Source organism: Haemaphysalis longicornis, unplaced genomic scaffold, assembly GCF_048455015.1.
Source record: "Haemaphysalis longicornis isolate Haplotype H1 unplaced genomic scaffold, Haemaphysalis longicornis Haplotype H1 scaffold_1, whole genome shotgun sequence".
Taxonomy (NCBI): domain Eukaryota; kingdom Metazoa; phylum Arthropoda; class Arachnida; order Ixodida; family Ixodidae; genus Haemaphysalis; species Haemaphysalis longicornis.
Genome location: NW_027526203.1, coordinates 271,629,318 through 271,648,262, shown reverse-complemented (window position 1 = coordinate 271,648,262; position 18,945 = coordinate 271,629,318). Strand labels below are relative to the sequence as shown.

Below are 18,945 nucleotides of genomic sequence, written 5' to 3'. Positions count from 1 at the left end.
GAAAAATCTTCCCTCCTCTCAAGGCCCAGGGTTAGCGGCGAAGCGCTTCATGCGTAGCACCAGAGCCACGCAAGTGCGCTGCTAAGCGGCCGTGCAAGTGTTCTTGTGCGCACTGGAGCGGCGTGAGGGCGGCGAGCTTGCGGGTGCGCTCTCCCGAAAGCTCACTCGCTTCGTGCTAGCTCAGGTGTTTGATTATGCCCGGGCTGGCTATTTGAATTGCAAAGTTCTTCGAACGAAACGGTTTCTAGAGGTTTCATTAGGCGGATAGGCGGTGCGGCTGCCGTGTAACGAAGTGTTCATTCGAGGTTTAAAGGGTCTCGGTTGGTGCTGTTTTACAACTCTCCGTCCTCACCACCCGCGGCCACCGCTGTTGGGAAGATATGAATCAGACAGCGCACCCTGTCTTGGTGTGATCCCCTTAATGAGCCGTCGCTTCTCAAACGAGGTGTGCTCGCTGTGCACGAGTGCTCTAATGCCTATTAAGTTTTCGGAGCCTGTATCCCCGAACACAGTAGTCGGCCGGCGCGCATGTGAGATGACGAGTTTGTTACCCTACAAGACAAGACATTTTAAGCACCTGTTACGACGCAGCACAAAATAACAGACAAATGTTTCTCAACGCTCCCAGTGTGACAAAGTGTTGGAGTGGTCTGGCGCCGAACTCAAAATTGCCTCGATGCCTAGTTTTCCCCGCAACCCTTTCTTCTTCGAGAAATTTTCGTTCCGCCATGGCAGTCTAGGTGTGTGTTTGGCTCAGAAATGCACAACGGAAAAATTATGCGGGAGAAAATAGTTTGCATCAACTTCACGGCTAGAATCTGCTGTGGGATATGTCTCAGGTATTTGACGGTGGAGTGCTTTATGTTTTGGGTCATGGCGACCACTGTCGTCTTTAGCACCATAATTTCTGTCTCAGAAGAACGTCTCGGAAGGCCGAAAGGAACTCTTGCCTCGCAAGACTGAAATGTTGTTCCACGGAGGACACAAAGAAAAGTTTACCACATCTTTAAAGGGGCCATGCAGACAAAACACAAGTTTGGTTCATTCAAAGGATTTCCTCATTAGAATCATAGTGACACCATTCTTAACGTAAACTTCACTCAAATAAGCTATATAGTTAGAAAAAAAGGGAATGGTCATGCGACCCACTAGCTCATTTCCCGCAACAGAACCTATGATGTCATACGCGCCAGCTCTGCGATTGGCTGAAGCCGTCAAAAGCAAACGCAACTTAGGCAGACCGTAGAAGCTTGCCGAACGGGCTACTGGCGCTTAAATTCAGGGCACATTCTTTTTATAGCAGTAAGAATGGTGGGATAAACAGTGCAAGTTACGAAAGTACACGTAAAAATAGAAGTACCTATGCGTACTGCTGTTGGTACTGCGTGCACTATGCTTGTTTTAGCTGCAGAGTACTGCGGCTCTTTGGGGTTGTCTCAGACGACACTGGCCGATTGGCGTAAGTGACGGGGTCTTACGGTACCATATTTGTCGAGCGAGCACCACGTTTCACGAGCGATTACTTTCTCCCTGAACAAATACAATCCAGGTACAAATACGGTCAAAAACAAAGCAAATACAGAAAACGGCACGCTGCTGTATGGTGGCGCCATCTAGGTTGACTAACGGTAAACAAGTCTCCGCTTCGAACCAAGTTTAGCTTTAAGACCCGTTCTTATGATGTCATTGCAGACGTCGTTAAAACACACGATTTGGCGGGAGAATCAAAATTTTTACTTAAATTGATTTATTTCGCAGTGAAGAGAGCATCGCTTCTGTACACGCGCTGGGGGCACTATAAAACACAAAATTTTTCGAATAAAACGAACTTGTATTTTGTCTGCAGGACCCCTTTAAGGTAATGCTAAGGCAAGCTTTTCGAGCTTTTTGGGAAACTAGTCATTGGAAGTCGTAAAACATTCTTTTAATTTTCTTGTTTTTCTTTTTTTTTTGCCTGCCGTGAGCATATTGGAGTTATTCTGAAAAGCTGTCCCGTAGAATCGGCGTTTTTGTGGCGAGACTGGGGCATGCAAAACAACGTGCAGTTGTGCTTTGTTATCGCATTTCTATGCTGCTAATTTTCACCCGCAAATAAAAACTAAAAACTGATGGATTGCAAACTTGAAAGTCCTGGTAGGTAAACATGAATGTTTGGCGTGATTCATACTGCAGAGAAGGATTAATTCGAGTAAGGATAGGAATTTCTACAGTGCTCCTGCGACTCCTTATTTTCTACAGAAATGTACACCCTTATCTCCCAGCATCACAAGACAGTTCAAAGTATCCTCACCCTCTAACTTGAACGCTTGAATTAGCATGACTTACTCCGCAGCCTACCTCTTACTTCATCCACATAACGAAAATTAAACAGCATAAGCTGTGCAGACTTTAGGGCAGAAATGATGACTTTTATCTGGTGCTCAAACAACCACTTTATCACAGAGCCTCTTGTGTTCAAAAATGCTGCGGTTTCCTTTTATTTTTTCAATTTTCGCACAAAGCATAAACCCTACTTTTTTTCGGGGATGGCTTAGGCTGCGTGAACCATATACTTGCGGGAGGTTTAAAAACCATGTGGTGTCTTCGCCACCTTAGGGACTGAGTGAAGGGACTGAGTGAACGAATAAAAGCCACTCAGCGGTTTTTTTTTACTTGTCAAATGCAGAGGAGTCATGGACGAACTGGTCGCTCGTTTTCGTCAGCCTTTCTAGGTGTCTGTTCTGCAAGTCGTTTACCCTCAAGTCGTCCACCAGTCCTTCCTCAGTTGTCCATCATCATGCAGTGCACAAGCTTTGCAGCGATCATGCTTGATGGCCCAAAGGACGGGAAACCAGTCCTGCGTCGGACATCATTTCTTCACCAGCAGCAGCCATACGGCATTTGTTTACAGCGATATTATCACCGGTAAATATGGCAACTGGGCAGGTATAAAGAGAGTTCTTGCTGGGTTCAAGGCGTATTATTTTCCTTTGTGAAGATTCTTCGAAGCACCTTTCGATTTAATTCTTCAGACTCAATGCGAGGTATAGCATGAAAAGGAAATAAGGAAGCAAGGAACAATGCGTCTTGTTCCTTCCTTCGCGGTATTTGTTTTGAACCAACTCCGGTCCGTCATACTTGCCAATATTCTGGCTCAGCATCCTAAGGGGTCAGTGAAAAAAAAAGGGGGAATAGTGTGAGCAATCTGAGCACCTTCAATCTCGTAGTCAAGTACAGTTTATCCTTTGTAAAGATAGAAAACTTTCGTTTCTATCATTACATTTATTATTTGTAGTGATAGGTGCTTTCAGGTGGTGTGTTCGTCTTGTGTCTCGTTAGGTCGATCTAAGAGGTATCTACATATTAAAAACATAATTTTCCTCCCGCTCTACCTCGCTTTTCTTTTAGCGTATGGGTCTCATTCCCAGTGTCAAGACTTTCTACAGGAGCCACAAGAAAGGAGCAAGGCAGCAAGGCGCACCCAATTTTCCCGGGACGAGGCAAAAAGCCTCAGCTTCTCTTGAAGCAGCGGGCCAAGCGCACCGCGGCCCGCCTTTGCGTCCTTTGTGGATGTGGTGTCGTCTTTTCCGTGCTCGAACTCGTGGACCAGCCGGCGGGTGGTGTCCATTTGAGCTGGGCTGGTCACCACGGCTACCAGGGAGTCGAGGTAGCGCTGCAGCGTCGCCGCCAGGGCGGGCACGAAGGCGCGTTCGAGCTCGTTGCACGCCTGGACCGCCCGCCACCCGCCACCGCACGCGAGGTTGACGAAGGAGAGGTGGGTTGTGTAACGGAGGAAGGGTGCGGGTTCGGTTGTCGGAACGGCGGCGACGCGTGCGGGTGGTAACGTAGCACGATGGGCAGGAAGGAGTTTGTGAGGTCGGGGTGAGCGGGGTGGTCGCAGAAAAATGCCAGCATGCGTGCCGCGGGGAAGCGATAAGAGGGTAACGGTGATGCGGTGGCACGGGATGCAGGAAGAAGAGAGATCCGAGGAGGAATGGGAGAAGACGCGAGGGGGTTATGGCACGTTGTGTTGGAGTGGTGGGAACGACGGTGAATGGCGGTACGGGTGGAGTGCGTGCGTGGGGATTGCCGAGAAACGACGAGCACGAGACAGGGGGTAAACGTGTCCAACGATGATGGTGAGGAGGCATACAAACGGATTAAAGGGAGCAGGTCAGATTGCACAAAAAATGTACGGGTAGAAAGTGAGTTGGAAGTGGAAATAGCATAATTAAAACGTGCAGGGTAGCGAAGTAGTAACAAGGTCGAATGACAGACGAAAGTTTGTCAAACGGAAGGAATAGAGGTGAATAGTTAAAAAAAAGTGACACGCAAGACCAGGGAGGTTGTAAAAGAAGAGATGTAACAGAAGGATAAAGAGTGCGACAGGAAGCCCAAAGGCACATACAGGGAATAGCAAACAACGGGTACGAAGTTGTATCCGAGAGGGTGAAACAGGGGCAGTGAAGGAGGAAGAGTGAAGATGGGCGGCAATACAGTTGGAGTAAAAAGGAAGGGTATCGATCATTGAAGAAGGTAAGTGGAGGTGGAAGGAGGAGGAGATAGAAAGGGATAAGTGGAAGAGAGAAGAAGAGAAAGACAAGAGAAGATGTGAGACAGAATCAAGCAAATTCTTGACATGATATCAAATCAGTGCCTTTTGTATGCGTGAGTCTAATAGGGTGTGATGTCGTAACCAGTTTTTTTTAGACCCAAATGCTTCCAATTTGGCCCTTCACAGCAACGTAAGTTGTTTGTAGAAGTGGGAAGGCGGAAGACCACCATGCAATAAAAGAAAAACAAACAAACAAATGCAGCAGCAGTTCTGTTTAGGCAGCTGCCTGGTTTCGGAAATAGGTTTATTATTAATATTATTATTATTATTATTATTATTATTTTTATTATTATTATTATTATTATTATTATTATTATTATTATTATTATTATTATTATTATTATTATTATTATTATTAGTAGTAGTAGTAGTAGTAGTAGTAGTAGTAGTATTGTTGTTGTTACTGTCATAATGTTATAAAATTGATTTAAAGGTGCTAGAGAACGCCATAACTGTCTGATGTTTGGTCTGACGGTGGGAGTATTTCTGTGAAATGCCATTGGTGTCGCTGAAAATTAAAATTGATCACAACACTAAGTTGTGCCCAATGCCACGTAGGAGCCACCATTGTAAAAAACGGCGGGAATGGAGTCTAAGCCTCATCTCCGCGCCCACTCTCCATTTTATCGCAAAAAGTAGTAATCTAAAAGGCTACGTATATGAGTCTGCCACCCGTTACGGTTGAAAGGCTGCCCGACAGGGGCCCCACTAAGGCTCGTTACATGCGAGGAATGGGAACCCACGCCCGATGTGTTAGCAACTGTTCGTATCGGAGTGATTCATCGAGCGAGTTCTTGGTTTCCGCACGTAACTCTGTCGTGAAAAATGGTCGCCGTAAAAAAAAAATGGTCGCCTTGCATCTCGCTGAAAAAAAGAAAAAAAAAAGAGAAAAAAAGTGGCAACGCTTCGTGTTACAAGCGCTTCCCATTTGTTAGACACATGTAAGGAAGCATGAGTTAACTCCCCCCATTAATATCAAGCGCGTTGTGGAGACTTGCACATTTATATAGTGCACGCTTCTTTAATCCTTGAGCAAGAGGAAAGAAGACATTTTTTAGAGTCCTCGTCGTCAGCACAGTGTGGGCGTCTACAAAAAGCGCTGCAATGTAAAGGCGTGCCTTTACATTCTAAGGTATAGATTATAATAAAGAAATACGCACTTTTGTAAACGTATCTCGGAGTAAAAATTTCTTGGTGTGCGGTGGCGCGCGCTATGAGCGAATGCTTCAAATTGTTTTTGCACTCTCATATAGCAGGGCACACCGATATGCTTTGTTGCACCGTATAAAACGGTTTATATATTTTCGAAAAACTGCTTACAGGTACTGAAAAAAGAAGGTAGAATAAAGTAAGTTTTTCTTCAACGGTATGATTAACAGTCGCGTCGATCCAAAAACCGACCGTAAGAATACTGGACGTAGTTCTTAGTTGATTTTTTTTACATAGAGCCGCTGTAAGTGCGAGTCTACTCGGATTTGCAGGGCTCTGCCGAGCGTTCCAAAAAATAACTCTTAGCCCCTGTAAAGAATGCTTCACTGGAAAAATGTTTATAAGGAAGCAAAACCAACGTCACGACGGACGGCGCGAGGGGGCAAATGCAAACTGAAACCGAGTTCATGAGAACATTTCACCACGAAAACTACTCGATCTTCGCGAAGCTAGCACTCCGTCAGCCCACACTGTCTCGTGGGATTAGTCAAAACAATAAATGTAAATGAAAAGAAAGTTTTATAGGAGCATTCTACGAAACACCAAGTCCCACTGTCAAAAAAAAATACGTTAGAACGCGACCACTTGTGGCTGAGGTCAGACGAAAAGTGCTCATTCAGCAGCGATGGCTCCACATTTTTTTTATATCCATATGTGTCCGCGTTGCACAGTTATACGCCCGTGAACTTACTGTGCTACAAAAAGTGAACAGTTCTTAATGCACAGTTTTTATACAGTTAGTTGTATACAGTTAGGTGATGCACAGTTAGAAAGAATGCTCACGCACAATCTGACAAGTATCCCTCGAGAGTTTTTACAAAATTTTAATGCGCAAGCATTCCTAGGCGGCTCCCTTAAAAAATCTGTACCTCTGTCCGCCTGTACAGTTACGCGGGAACGTAACGATAAGTTCCATAGGTATGCATAAGCGATATGGGGTGTTTAATAAAAGGCCATAGAGCCTTTTTTCAGTGAAACTGTGTATGGCTCACTCTTCGGGATTTCTTCGGGTCGTGGTCCGGCAGCAGAATACGCTCTGCGGCGAAGCCAAATTTCTTGCGAATGCTCTGTAGCTCGCAAACTAATGTAGATATGTTTAAAGAATCGTAGCGTAGTTGTCCGCTTCGGCAACTCAATCATAACTCCGAGTTTCATTTGATTGTCACAATGAGGTAATTCCCCGTGGAGTTATAGACAATTAAGAGTTCCTGCCTGCTGCCAATGCACGGGTTTTCGTACGGGAGGAGTATGGCTACAGAGAACGGCTGTAACTCGCGAATTATCTGAACCCTCCCGAAATAAGTTATACGATGGTGTGCGGAATGACTTCCTGTTGGAAGTTTTATATCAGCGGGTATCACGGATAACTATCAGGCATGGATCATGGATAAGTAATGAATGGAAAACTATGCTATAGCGCAAATTACGAGCAATCGTGTTTTGTTTCTTGAACTCGTTGGGACTGCAATCCGGTGAATACGCTTTTATATAAAGCATTGTCGAATTGCAATTCTCAGCCTGTTTGTCATTCATTTTGTAATGCCATTTTCATTGGCATCTTAACAGCGTCGCTGCTTAATCATCTGAGCCGTACTGTGTGTCAATCTTTTTTTTTTTGTTTGATTTTTACCCTCCCAAGGTTAGCGCAAAGGGTACGCGTTGTCGGTCCATTTCCCTTCTGCGTAATCGTTCGTTCCTCCTTCGTCCCCTTTGTGCTGCTCCGCTTTGGCTCCCTGCGCAAATCGTCATTTCAAGACGAGCACCAGAGCCGGGAAGAAGCGTCGCCGCCCTCTCTGTTCAGCCGAAGCCGTAAAGAGCCGGTCGGTCGGTCGTGGTGCGATCGAGCCGCCTTTACGTGTCGCGCGGCGCAGTACACGCGGACTCCCCCCGAGTCCCGCGTTTATCTTTCGCGGCTCAAGTGCGTCGTTCGCGGCAGCCCCCACGGCGGTAAAACACGCTCAACGCGCAGGCGACCACAGACGCATCGTTTCCGCGTCACGTCTCCGCCACCGGATCCATTCTTCCCGTGCACGCCGGAAGTACTTCTCCCCGACTTCCTTCCGCTTCCCCTCGCTGCCGAGTGCGCGCCCTCCGTCTCGCCTCTCACTTAGCGTGTCACAGACTGTGTTCCTTGCGTAGTGTTCCCAGTCGGGCTCTACTTGGGGCTACCGACCGTGCCGGGCCTGTAGATTCATCGCTTGTCGAAAGGCTCTCGAATAGGCGGCCGGCTAAATGCAGCTTCGAGTACATGTTGCCATGGGAAGAAGCCTGGGCGTTGACCCCCGGGCCGTTTCGTTGCGCGCAAAGTAATATTGACACGAACTTTTATAATCCCAAGATATGCATACACTAATCCCCTTTACATTATGCCCTAATTCTCAGAGACTCTTCTTCTCCGCGGTGTACCTATCGCCACATTTTATGCTGAGCGGAATTGAACCTTACTGCCCCTCATTATTGGACCTCTTTTCTTCCTTATCTTTTTAAGTACTTGGGCTACCCTCGCCCCCGCCCCTAAAAGAAAAAGCTGGCTGGATGGTTTAGCCATACTGGTCTAAAAAAGAAAAAAAAAACGGTCTTGCTGTTGTCACTTAGGCGTCTACGTTGCTTTTTTTAATGTTTATTGCGCGTTTACACATCAGAAAAATTCAAAAGGTGCTCGTTCAATAGGCCGTTTAGAATTTTTTCCCCCCTGCCTCAAGCAAACAAGCCTTCTTCACGGTTCTTTTCCAGGCTCCGATCCCATCCGATCCTGCTTACCACCACTAGCGAGGAGCGCTGGGAGGCCGCCCTGCTGACATCCCCCCTCTCAAGTACACGAAGACCGGGCCCGCTTGGCTGACGGTACCGCACCCCCGTCCAAAAGGGGCCCTGCTGCCCGACAGACGACAGAGAAGACGTCGCTGACCTAATCGCACCGGCTGTGGCCAAAATAAAGTGTTTCTGTCGGCCTGTCTGCCCTCTCTATTTTCTAAATAATATTGCGTCGTGCTAAAAGCAGCGTATCTAAAACTTAGGTTTCGCAGTAACAAAAAAGAAAAGAAGTTTATGGCTTAAGTTTTAAGCATGGTTTTATTCTAATAATGTTAATACTTTATGCATTTGCGCCTACAGCAAAACATAAGAAGTTATCAACCACCAATGTACGGATGCGTAAATCAGCCTGTGTGCATGGTGTTAGCGTGTAACCCACCGCTGACAGCCTTCATCAGCAAGCAATAGCACTTTTGCGCTCATATTGCATGTGATCACTCTTAAGAAATCGCCGCGGGTGGGGCTTCGCCGCAACGCCTCAGAACGACCAATCATCGTGCCCAAATGTGAGAATTTGGCCAATGAGGAGGCCCAGCATGCGATCAGAGCAAAAAAAATTCCCCCGCATTTCCCCGAGGGGGAGAATGTGAAAGTGCGAATGCACGGTTGTCGGCCCGCTTGCGGCGCTTGCGCTCGGCCCCCGCAGCCCACCGCCTCGCCGCCTTCTCTTCCATCTCTTCCATCGGGTTTGTAGTATCACGTGTACACCACGCAGTTATCAAGCCGCTATAACGCCGCTGAGTCGCCAACGCACGCCGCTGACGACGTAGTTTGAATGCGTTAAAGATATAAGGCGCGTTACTAACAATGATATCAGCGTCGCGTCCGTGGCGTAGTCGGTAGAGCGTCGCGCTGCGGACGCAAAGTCCTCGGATCGAAACCTGGCGCCGGATGTTGTTTTTTTTTATATAGAGAGGAGGACTGCGGACGCCGCCGCCGCCGCCGCCGCCGCCGGCGGTGGAAGGTTTGGGGTCGCTTATAAAGTGCATTTGCACTTGAAAAATAGAATCTGCGCTGTGACAACAACATAGAGTGCGTTTGCGTTGTTGTTCCTGCGCATGTTCAATTTTTTTACTTTGATTCGATTATGGGGTTTAACGCGTCGAAACTACACAGGTTATGAGGCGCACCGTAGTCGAGGGCTCCGAATTAATTTTGACCCCCTGGGGATCTTAAACGTGCGCCGAAATCATGAACACACGGGCGTTTTTGTTTTTCGCCTCCATCAGAAAAGCGTCCGCCACGGCCGGGAATCGAACCCGCGTCCTTGCGCTCAGCAGCACAACGACATAGCCACTGAGCTATTTTTTTAAACTTTAATCGCATATTTGGCCTCGTCATTCACCAAATTTGCACATTTTGTCACGCTGATTGACCGTGCTTAGGCGCCGTGGTGAAGCCCACCTGCGGCGATTTTTTTAGAGTGTGGCAGTTTCGCGGAACATGAAGCCTGGTGAAAACATGCACAACGCTAACTTTTCTGTGAGCTTACACAATATAATTTTCTTCTAAATGTATAGGGAACGTGCGAGTTTTTTTAGTTTTTCTTTACTTTTCTTTGTTATCTTGCTGCCATTGTAGTACTATTGTAGATGGCACAACGGAACCAAAGTCCTTTATTTTGTCTGCTGACGGGAAGTACCCCTACAGCTAAGCTTTAGAATAAGGGTACCCACGCTTCCTGCTTACGAAGGACTCCAAAACTGCTGAATGTTGATTAAGAGTGTGTAGAGTACTGTGAACTAGATTACATGGTTGCTAAATAGGTAAGCAGTTGTTTTAAAGCCCCGTTTGTTGTGGCTTTATGTATACCTTCCGTCGGCTGATCTCGAAAACGATGAATTAAAGTGAGTCCGGCCTTCGCTGCAAGTGCATCAAATCGATCGGCAAACCTTCAAAGACCCAACTCGCAAACGAAGAACGAACCGATGTGACGATTTTTTCGCGATCTAGAAGTATACCAATACGTGGCTCATTAGATGACGGTATACTATTGTACTCCTTTTCATGATCGATGCGTGTATTTTCTTACCTAGACCGCTTCCTTGTTCGCGATTTTCCAGTAACCGCTTTGACACAATTGAAGTCCGGTTTCACGCACGAGCCGTGTTTCTAGAGATCTTAGGGTTTTTCGGGACCAACAGGTCTATAGAGAAATGCATTAGTTTTTTGACAGGACGCCGTCGGTCCCACCAGGAAACCTTTCGCTTTAAGAGATAAATAACTGATTTGTTCGGATGCTTTCATCAAATGGCGATTTCGGGGAAGAGAAGCGCAAGGGTTTGGAAGTAGTGGCCGTTTTTTTTTTTTCGGGCCACAAAAATTCGCCTGTGTCTATTAGCAACCCAACGAGAACTCAAGACTCATGCAATAGAAAAGTTATTGCAGCCCCGAGTCGCGAACCAATGCTCTGTTCCGCGAAACTCTTGTACTTCACATTTCTACGAAGCTTAGTCTAGGAGTATATGACTCTATCGTGTTACACCAGCCCCACAGCTGACACGAAAGCCAGTGAGCTCGTGAAAGCGCCTGTGTGTCTTACCGTACCTCAATGGTGAATTCGGGAGTGCGGAGCTCAGAGTTCTGATTTACCGGTCGGCTGACAATTTTTTTACAAAACGGTATTGCATTATAGCTGTTGCAGAGCTGGTGCGGTGCAGGGTGCCGGCAAACGACTGTCGGTTACGTGCCTAAAAATGCGCAGGAGAAAGCCTACGCGCCATCGGGAACACGAACATTCCATTAACTGTGCCGCCGGAGGGCGGTCCTGTGATTGCCATTACCCCCACCAGCGTGACAAATGTTGAGAAGATAATTACTGTTTCGGCAGCCCGCACAAACCAGCTCTGAAAGAGGGAGACGAAGAGACCAATTTTATTTCCCCCACCACGGGCGTCTATGCACGCGTACAATCTACGTCTGTACAGTCAGACGTACGTTAGGTAGTTGCAACTCATGATACCAAAGGTGTGATTTGAGCGCGATTTCGTTGCACCGTATGAGAAGGGTCGGAGGAGTAGCATTAGGGCCCTCGTTGTCCCTATGAGTGTGCAGGCATGACTCGCTTCGGGATAAGTGGCAGCAGTCATGTATAAAATGGAGGAGCAGAACCTTTTTTCTGGTAGAAAAGAACGCCCCCCCTGTTAGCACTTACCGCAGTATTGATAGTGCACTCGAAATAAGGTATTGATAAGGACAGCACAAATAAGGGGGAAAGCAAAAGCTAAAAGAAAAGCAAGAAAAAATAATAGTTTCGCCCCCTCAAGTGTAACTCGTCGGGCAATGCACAGAGTGTTGGAAGAGATGGCCAGTAGCACGGCCTTAGCGGTTGGCGCTCCAATTTTCGTTTCCGTAGTTCAGGTTGAATTCTGCATTTTAATTAAGTAAACCTTTGCTTAAGCAGTGGCCTGAGTTGAAAGAGACAGTTTAATCGACTCCCGATTATATGTTACTGGATTTAAACATGATATGGTTTGAGCAGAATCGAATTAAAATGCCTTAATTTGCCCGGAAAGCTCGCAACTGAGTTCGGGGTATAATTGAGTATGTTAAAAGAGGAGGAGGAGGAGCATGAAAACATGAGATACAATGCGAGAGGATACAATGCTAACTCATTAAACAAATAGTGTGTATACCATTTGAGCACACTACAAATAAAAAAAAACTATGTAATGACAACCCTAAGCAATCCTTACGATGTTTAAGTGCGAGAGCACTGCTTGCCGCTCAGTTTTGTGTTGCGGTGAGATGTATGGGCGCTATTTCGAAGTAGCAGGTTGCTTCACGCGATTCGCTGCGTCGCGACCACTGGTCGCGACGCTCTCGTGCTTTGTCGGCTGTCAAAGGGCGCAGCGGAACAGGTGCCGCTGACGTCTCCGCTTTTACCCGAGGCACTGGGCGTGCCTAGACGTTGCCTAACAGGGCGCCGCGGGCAGGGCTTTCTGATGATGGCGGTTTTTCCGCAGAGTGACCCAGGAAACCCTCTTGAGATACAAAATATGGCGAATTGCTATGGAATTTTGTATACATGAAAAGTTCACCATTCGCAAAGCTATTCGCTTGACGCGTTGCCCGGCCCTTTTTCGCACCAAAAATTTAGTGTCATGATTGTTGATACATTGACCTACACGAGATACTCTACTCCTATTGAATTCAACTCCGTCAAAGGAAATTACACGCTCACCCCCCAGCATTCTGTGGGTCCGAGCGTTCCTCTGTGATAGCACGCGCTGCTTGACGGCTGATGAGCGCGTAATTTGAAATCCCTCCGCTTGCGTGGGATGCTCCTCCGGGTGCTAAGCAAGGAGGTTAAAAAAAATTGGTGCTAAGTAATAGCTGCACACAGTGCGTTGCTGCGAACGCATCGGTAACTAGGATGCACTGCATGCTGGGGGATGAGCGCGTAGTTCTCTTGGACAGAATTGAATTCAATTGGATTGTAGTAGCAGGTAGTATGACGTCACGGAGAAAGTGGAAGTTCCGCATTAATTAGCCTGTTTGTAGAGGCCGGACGAAGGCCTCTCCCATGTACGATCAGCCACTCCTGTCTTGTGATGTTCTAGTTAATTCTTGACCTCCGAGTTTTTTTATTTCATCCCTCCACCGAGTTAATTGTCTTCGTCTAATTTCAGGACTCTGTTACCCCGATGGCACTCCGGTTGACCTCAGACGTGTTTACAGCCGTATGTCCGGTCTTGAGCCCCCAGCAGCTGCAGAGCACCTGTCCACGGTGGCGGTCAGGTCAGCGATACACCAGAGAGTTCTAAGAATCGCTTGCTCTCGAAAGGCTGCCACTGGAACCTGAACCTGGCAGCGTTTAACGCCAGAACTCTGTCAAGCCAGGGTAGCTTATCAGTGCCACAATAACAGTTGAATAGAGGGCATATTTTGTGGGGAATACTTAGGTTACCCCAACAAGCAATGAAAAAAAAAAGAGCATATGACTAGCGATTAGGAATAGGAAACGAGCATCCTATATCAGAGAACCAACCCAGCTGGAATACATCCTGGCTGAAATTAGGAGGAGGAACTTGACTTTTGCTGGGTATTTAATAAGGATAACTAAAGGTTAAAGCAGCCACGAAGACAAAATACAACCTCGTTCAATTTGAAAATGTTAGCCTTTGGTAACTCACCCATCTCTATCTCAGCCACGAAAGACATTTTCATTTCACCGAAACAAATACTGAAAAACTTTCAAATTTCGTGCTACTGGGACGCAACACGGGCAGCAGGGACGCAGTATGGGGCCAGCATTAAAAATGTAATTGTCAGTGTGTTAACTGCACGTTACCATTCAAATGATACGAACACAGGGAACTAGATGCGCCACTACAATCGACCAGTCAGGTTTCTTGGCACCCGCCGCGGTGGCTCAGTGGCTAAGCCGTTGTGCTGCTGAGTACGAGGACGCGGGTTCGATTCCCGGCCGCTTTTCTGATGGAGGCGAAAAGCAAAAACGCCCGTGTGTTCGAGATTTCGGCGCACGTTAAAGATCCCCAGGTGGTCAAAATTAATCCGGAGCCCTCCACTACGGCGCGTCTCATCGCCTGCGTTGCGTCGGCGGGTTAAACGCTACAATCAATCAATCAATCAATCAATCAATCAATCAATCAATCAATCAATCAATCAATCAATCAATCAATCAATCAATCAATCAATCAATCAATCAATCAATCAATCAATCAATCAATCAATCAATCAATCGATCAATCAATCAATCAGGTTTCTTGGCGGTGGCTTTGGTCGGGGACGGCCAATGGCACAAAGAATATTCTGTGACGTCATAGAGAATTCGCCAGAAAGTGGCTGGGGTGTCGCCACTGGTTCATTTGTTTGCTTTTATATCCAAATTATTTGTTTGAAGTTTGCGGTAAAATAGTTATTATGTTGTCGTTGCAAAGCTTTAATGAACCCCGCTTGTTTGTCTTCATGGCCACTATAAGCAACATGTGCCTTTGGGATTTCTCTGTGTTGTACGCGTTTCACGTATACAACCAAGTTGCCTAGGGGCGATTTGTCCTGAATTTTTACACCGGATAAACTTTACGTACACAACGGATGTGTGTTTTCGATGCCCATATAAAGTACGACCTCCCCGCAAGAGGGAAACCCACGACGTGACGCAAAAGAACCTTGTAGCTGCTGAAGTGTAACGCCAATGTTGTTGTTATCGCCTCGCTCCCTCTTCGACGTTGGGATGCGGTCACTTCACATTTTTCCCCCTCTCATTCGAATAATTGTATACTGTTTCCCACCTTTCTCGTAGGATTCCTACTGAGTCAATTTTTATTTCCTTTCGGCATCACCCTGCATTTTAGATCTTTGATCCCTCCGCAGCTGATTTAAATATATACGAGTTTCTGGCGACCTTTGTGTTATTAATTCAAATCAAAATAGACGACAAACGTGATCCGTGGTTGTAGTAGATTGCTTCGGCGGATATAATCCCCCGAGAGGCTTCGTCGTCTCGTCGGGGTCTGAGCTTTTTGGGTTTTCCCCGAGATCATTACATCTGCAGTAGGCGCAGCATTAAATTCTTGACCAGTGGCTGTGGTGCAGGTGTAAGTCCATCGGAGGATCTAGCCCCTACTGTTGTTTTTCTCGGTATTCACTGAGGCAAGACTGAGCATCAATCATGCAGAGTTTGCCGGTGCCGGCGAGCGTGAAGCTGGGGAGCTTATGTATGTGCCGGAATATATATAAGCAGAAGCCCCGTATAAATTCAGACGTTGCGCATTTTCAACGAAGTCTGCTTCGATTCTTTTGTTTACATTCAATTTTTCATCTCTGTAAAGGGGCGAGAGAAAACGTGGAGACGGGATGAGATCTAGGAGGTTGGGGCTAAGTCGACAGCGCGCGATAGGGCTTGAAAATCGGCATCATGTTTTACACTCGGGCATTACTGATACACAGGAACAACCGCTGGCAAGTTGCGATGCGCGTCGTTGGGAATTAGTTTCGGATTTATTTGGACCACCTCTCTCTTTTTTTTTTACTTTTTACAGAACTTCGAGTGTGCGCGTGGCCTTTTTTATTATTGTTTTACCTCCACCAGAAACAACGCCGGTGCATACTGAATTCGAACTCGCTACCTTAAATGCGCTAATAAACCGAACTTACTGGTCGATAACGCCCGTTTGAGGCGTCCGTGTGTTCGAGAGAGCAAAAACGCCTGTGTGTACGAGATATCGGCGCACGTTCAAGATCCCCAGGTGGTCAAAATTAATCCGGAGCCCTCCACTCCAGCGCGCCTCATCGCCTGTGTAGTATCGGTGCGTTAAGCCTCATAATCAATCAGTCAATTACTAGTCGCTACCCAAGCACATAGAGTGGGGACGATTGAATAACATCTGACGGCGCTTATAAATTTATACTTAAAAGTGGCAGTTATTAATAATTGTGGTCCCGGTTTAACGAGCTTGCGGGTACGGCCGTTGTCGCTTACCTATGTACCTGCTGAACGGCGGGCCAGCTTGCCAGCGTGATCGGGGATTGTAATGGTTCTCTACGTTTGCAAACGGTCCCTCAAATGTGTCGAAAATGTTCGAAAATGTTCCCGCTTGAACCACTGCACCACGACGTGTAAGATGTTTTCGTTGTTGCGGGGATGTATTTTCGTAATTTTGCATTAATCACAAATGAAAACTGTATGCTGCTTATGCTTCGAGCATGTTGGATTACATTAGACCGCCTGACGCTAACTAAGTAATGACACGAGAGATTTTTCTATCAACAAGATCCGAGCATGCACTGTGACGTCACGAAAGTGGGCAAGCAGTTTTTTTTAGCGCAATAGGGTTACTAGGCTCATTGAACGGTTTTCCGTGGGCGCTAGCCGTCCGCTATCAGCCGTGCTCATCACCTGACGCTGGCATCCGGCGGAGAGGTAACTGAAGTGTGGAAAGGAGGTCAGTGACACTACTGTGGGACGGAAGTAAAGGATACGTGATTTTAGAACAGCCATTCCTGCAACTGACCGGAACTGATGCCGGCGCCAACATTATCACCTAGTTAAGAGGAAGGTCAAAAATTACCTCTAGGCTGTTAAAAAGCAGTGCATGGTTAGCTTATGAGCAGAAACCAGCTTAAATGTGCCTTAATTAAAAATTCGTCCCAGCAAGTCGCGTTTATTACAAGAATTTTCGAATTACTTTTCCGATTTCCCGTTTCCCGGTCGCCGCCACAAGATCTGTTTGGCAAACAGGGCTGGCGCGATGCGGCCAAGCGTCAGCGAAAAACCAAACGCTCAGTCCTGTCATGATTGTGCGGAATAAACCCATTAAAACACTGACACTGCCTCCTCCTCACTCAGACTGACCAACACCCTGCAGTGGCAACCTTTCACACCTCCATCTTAAGCCATACATGTGTAGATGGCCTGTGTCTTTCCTTTACTTTCCTTTTTTTTTCAACGCTTCTTGTTTGTCTTCTTCCTGCTGTAACCCTAATGTCTAATATTCACCACTCATCAACGTAGTCACCCACCATCTGGTGTAGCAAGCCTTGTCCCTAGCAGGGCTGACCTCACCAGTTTACATTAAAGAGCCTTCTCTCTCTCTCTCTGTGTCTTTCCTGTGCCGCTGTGTTTATAAGCCGTTGCGGCTAGTCTCGCTCTTTCTGTTGAACTCCTGTGCTTCGAGAGCATAAATTGTGGATGCAGCAATTCCGCTGCAAAACGCTCCCTCTAATACGAAGTAACGCTTACGCGTCATACATCTACGACCTACACCTTGAGACATACATCTCAGCTTTGTAATAATCATGCTGGAACGTGCATGCCTTTTTTTCTTATTTTCTTGTTTGCTCTGCCGTAATCGGATGCAATGTAGTGCTTACCAAGTTGGATAGCAATAAAATGGAGCCCGCCCAAGGGTCTCGGGGGACGATCAAAACTGCCGGGTTCTCGCCAGTCACGGACGGTTGCAAAATACTCCGAACTTGAAACGTTTTTTTCTTCCCTAACTTGTATATATATATTTTTTTACATTTACAAAATTTCCTGAATGAGCAGAATCTTTGCAGTTATGCAGAAGAAGCGCGGTTTTCTTTCTGTTGAGGAAACGATAGGACGTGAGCGAAACCGAAGATCATCTGCGGTGGCAGTCGAACGCTCGTTATAGGAGTGTGTAGAGGAGAGCAGGAGCAGGACGGCATCGGGGAAGGGTGCGGGCCCAGAGCGGGGAGTAAGCGCGACGGAGCCGAGCAGCAAGCGCAGGAAGCCCCGGGGGCGACAGGGCAATTGCAACGAGGGAGCGCCTGTGCAATTTCCTGCGGCAGCGCCGAGGAGGCCAGATTGAATTTACGTTCGAGCAGATACCCGCGACCGACTGGCTCACTGAGTCAGCCGTCACCCGCTGACTTTGGCGGTGATCGGAAGGTGAGATCCGAGGGAGGCGGGGAACCCACTCCGACGGGCAACTCCCGCGGGGAAAGAGAACGCGGCAGTGCTTAGGTAAGATGGGCGTCGGGTTTCGGCCGCGTCGACCTGCTACGCCAGATTCAGCACGACGCTGATGATCATTTCCAGATCCGGACTGGATGGTTTTTAAGTCCGTTGGAGCGATATGTCTTCAACGAAACCTTAGCAGCGGTATTAAGAGCAGAGTAAACGGGACGTGTCGCTTAGCTTAACAGCGAGTCACTGAATCAGCTGACGCGCTTTCGGTTATAATATCGCTCGCGAATAACGAATGAACAGTAATAAAGTGTCAGGAAATGTATGCTTGCTCCAAAGCTAAATGAAAGAATAGAACGCCCTTGCATCTTATTTTTTCGGAAATCGTCTCGTAATGTTTCTGCCTTTGACTGAATGACTGACTATTTAATGAATGAATGAATGAATGAATGAATGAATGAATGAATGAATGAATGAGTCATTCAAGGTGCCTCTGCATTAAGTCCAATGGAGGTTTGCTGGATGTCGTTGCCTCGCAGTGCTATTTTAGTTCGTTTCAGAATATTCCGCAAAGATAGTGAAGCTGGCTCTTTTCGCCTTTCGAGACATCTCCTTCCTGAACAAACGAAGTCGCAGGTGACCTCCTGGAAAACACAGAGCTGACTCCTTACAGAGACTTTTTCGAACGAAACGACGCACTGCCAGCCGGCGGAGTTTTTTTTCTCCTTGCCTCTCAAAGGAGAGCTAAGACTAACGTTGCAGCCGGGGAGCCTGCCGTCAGAGAACAGGCGAGGCCGTTCGTTCAGGAAATAAACGGGGCAGGAGCAAATGGGGGAAGAGGGGAGAGAGGGGGCCGGCAATTGGCTGCATCCTGCAGAGGACGAGCAAGTTGGTTGGGGAAGTTCAGGCAATAGCAGCAGATAAAGAATCG

At 47.1% G+C, this 18,945-nt stretch overlaps 1 protein-coding gene across 1 annotated transcript in view; it reads right to left on the bottom strand.

Annotated features, from left to right (window-relative positions):
- Nucleotides 1-18,945, bottom strand: part of LOC144145765 (choline O-acetyltransferase-like) — a 236,133-nt gene that overhangs the window by 53,046 nt on the left and 164,142 nt on the right. Inside the window, exon 3 of the mRNA XM_077677493.1 lies at nucleotides 3,461-3,706. Coding sequence (XP_077533619.1) covers nucleotides 3,461-3,706 — 246 coding nt within the window. The remainder of the gene's footprint in view (nucleotides 1-3,460; nucleotides 3,707-18,945) is intronic.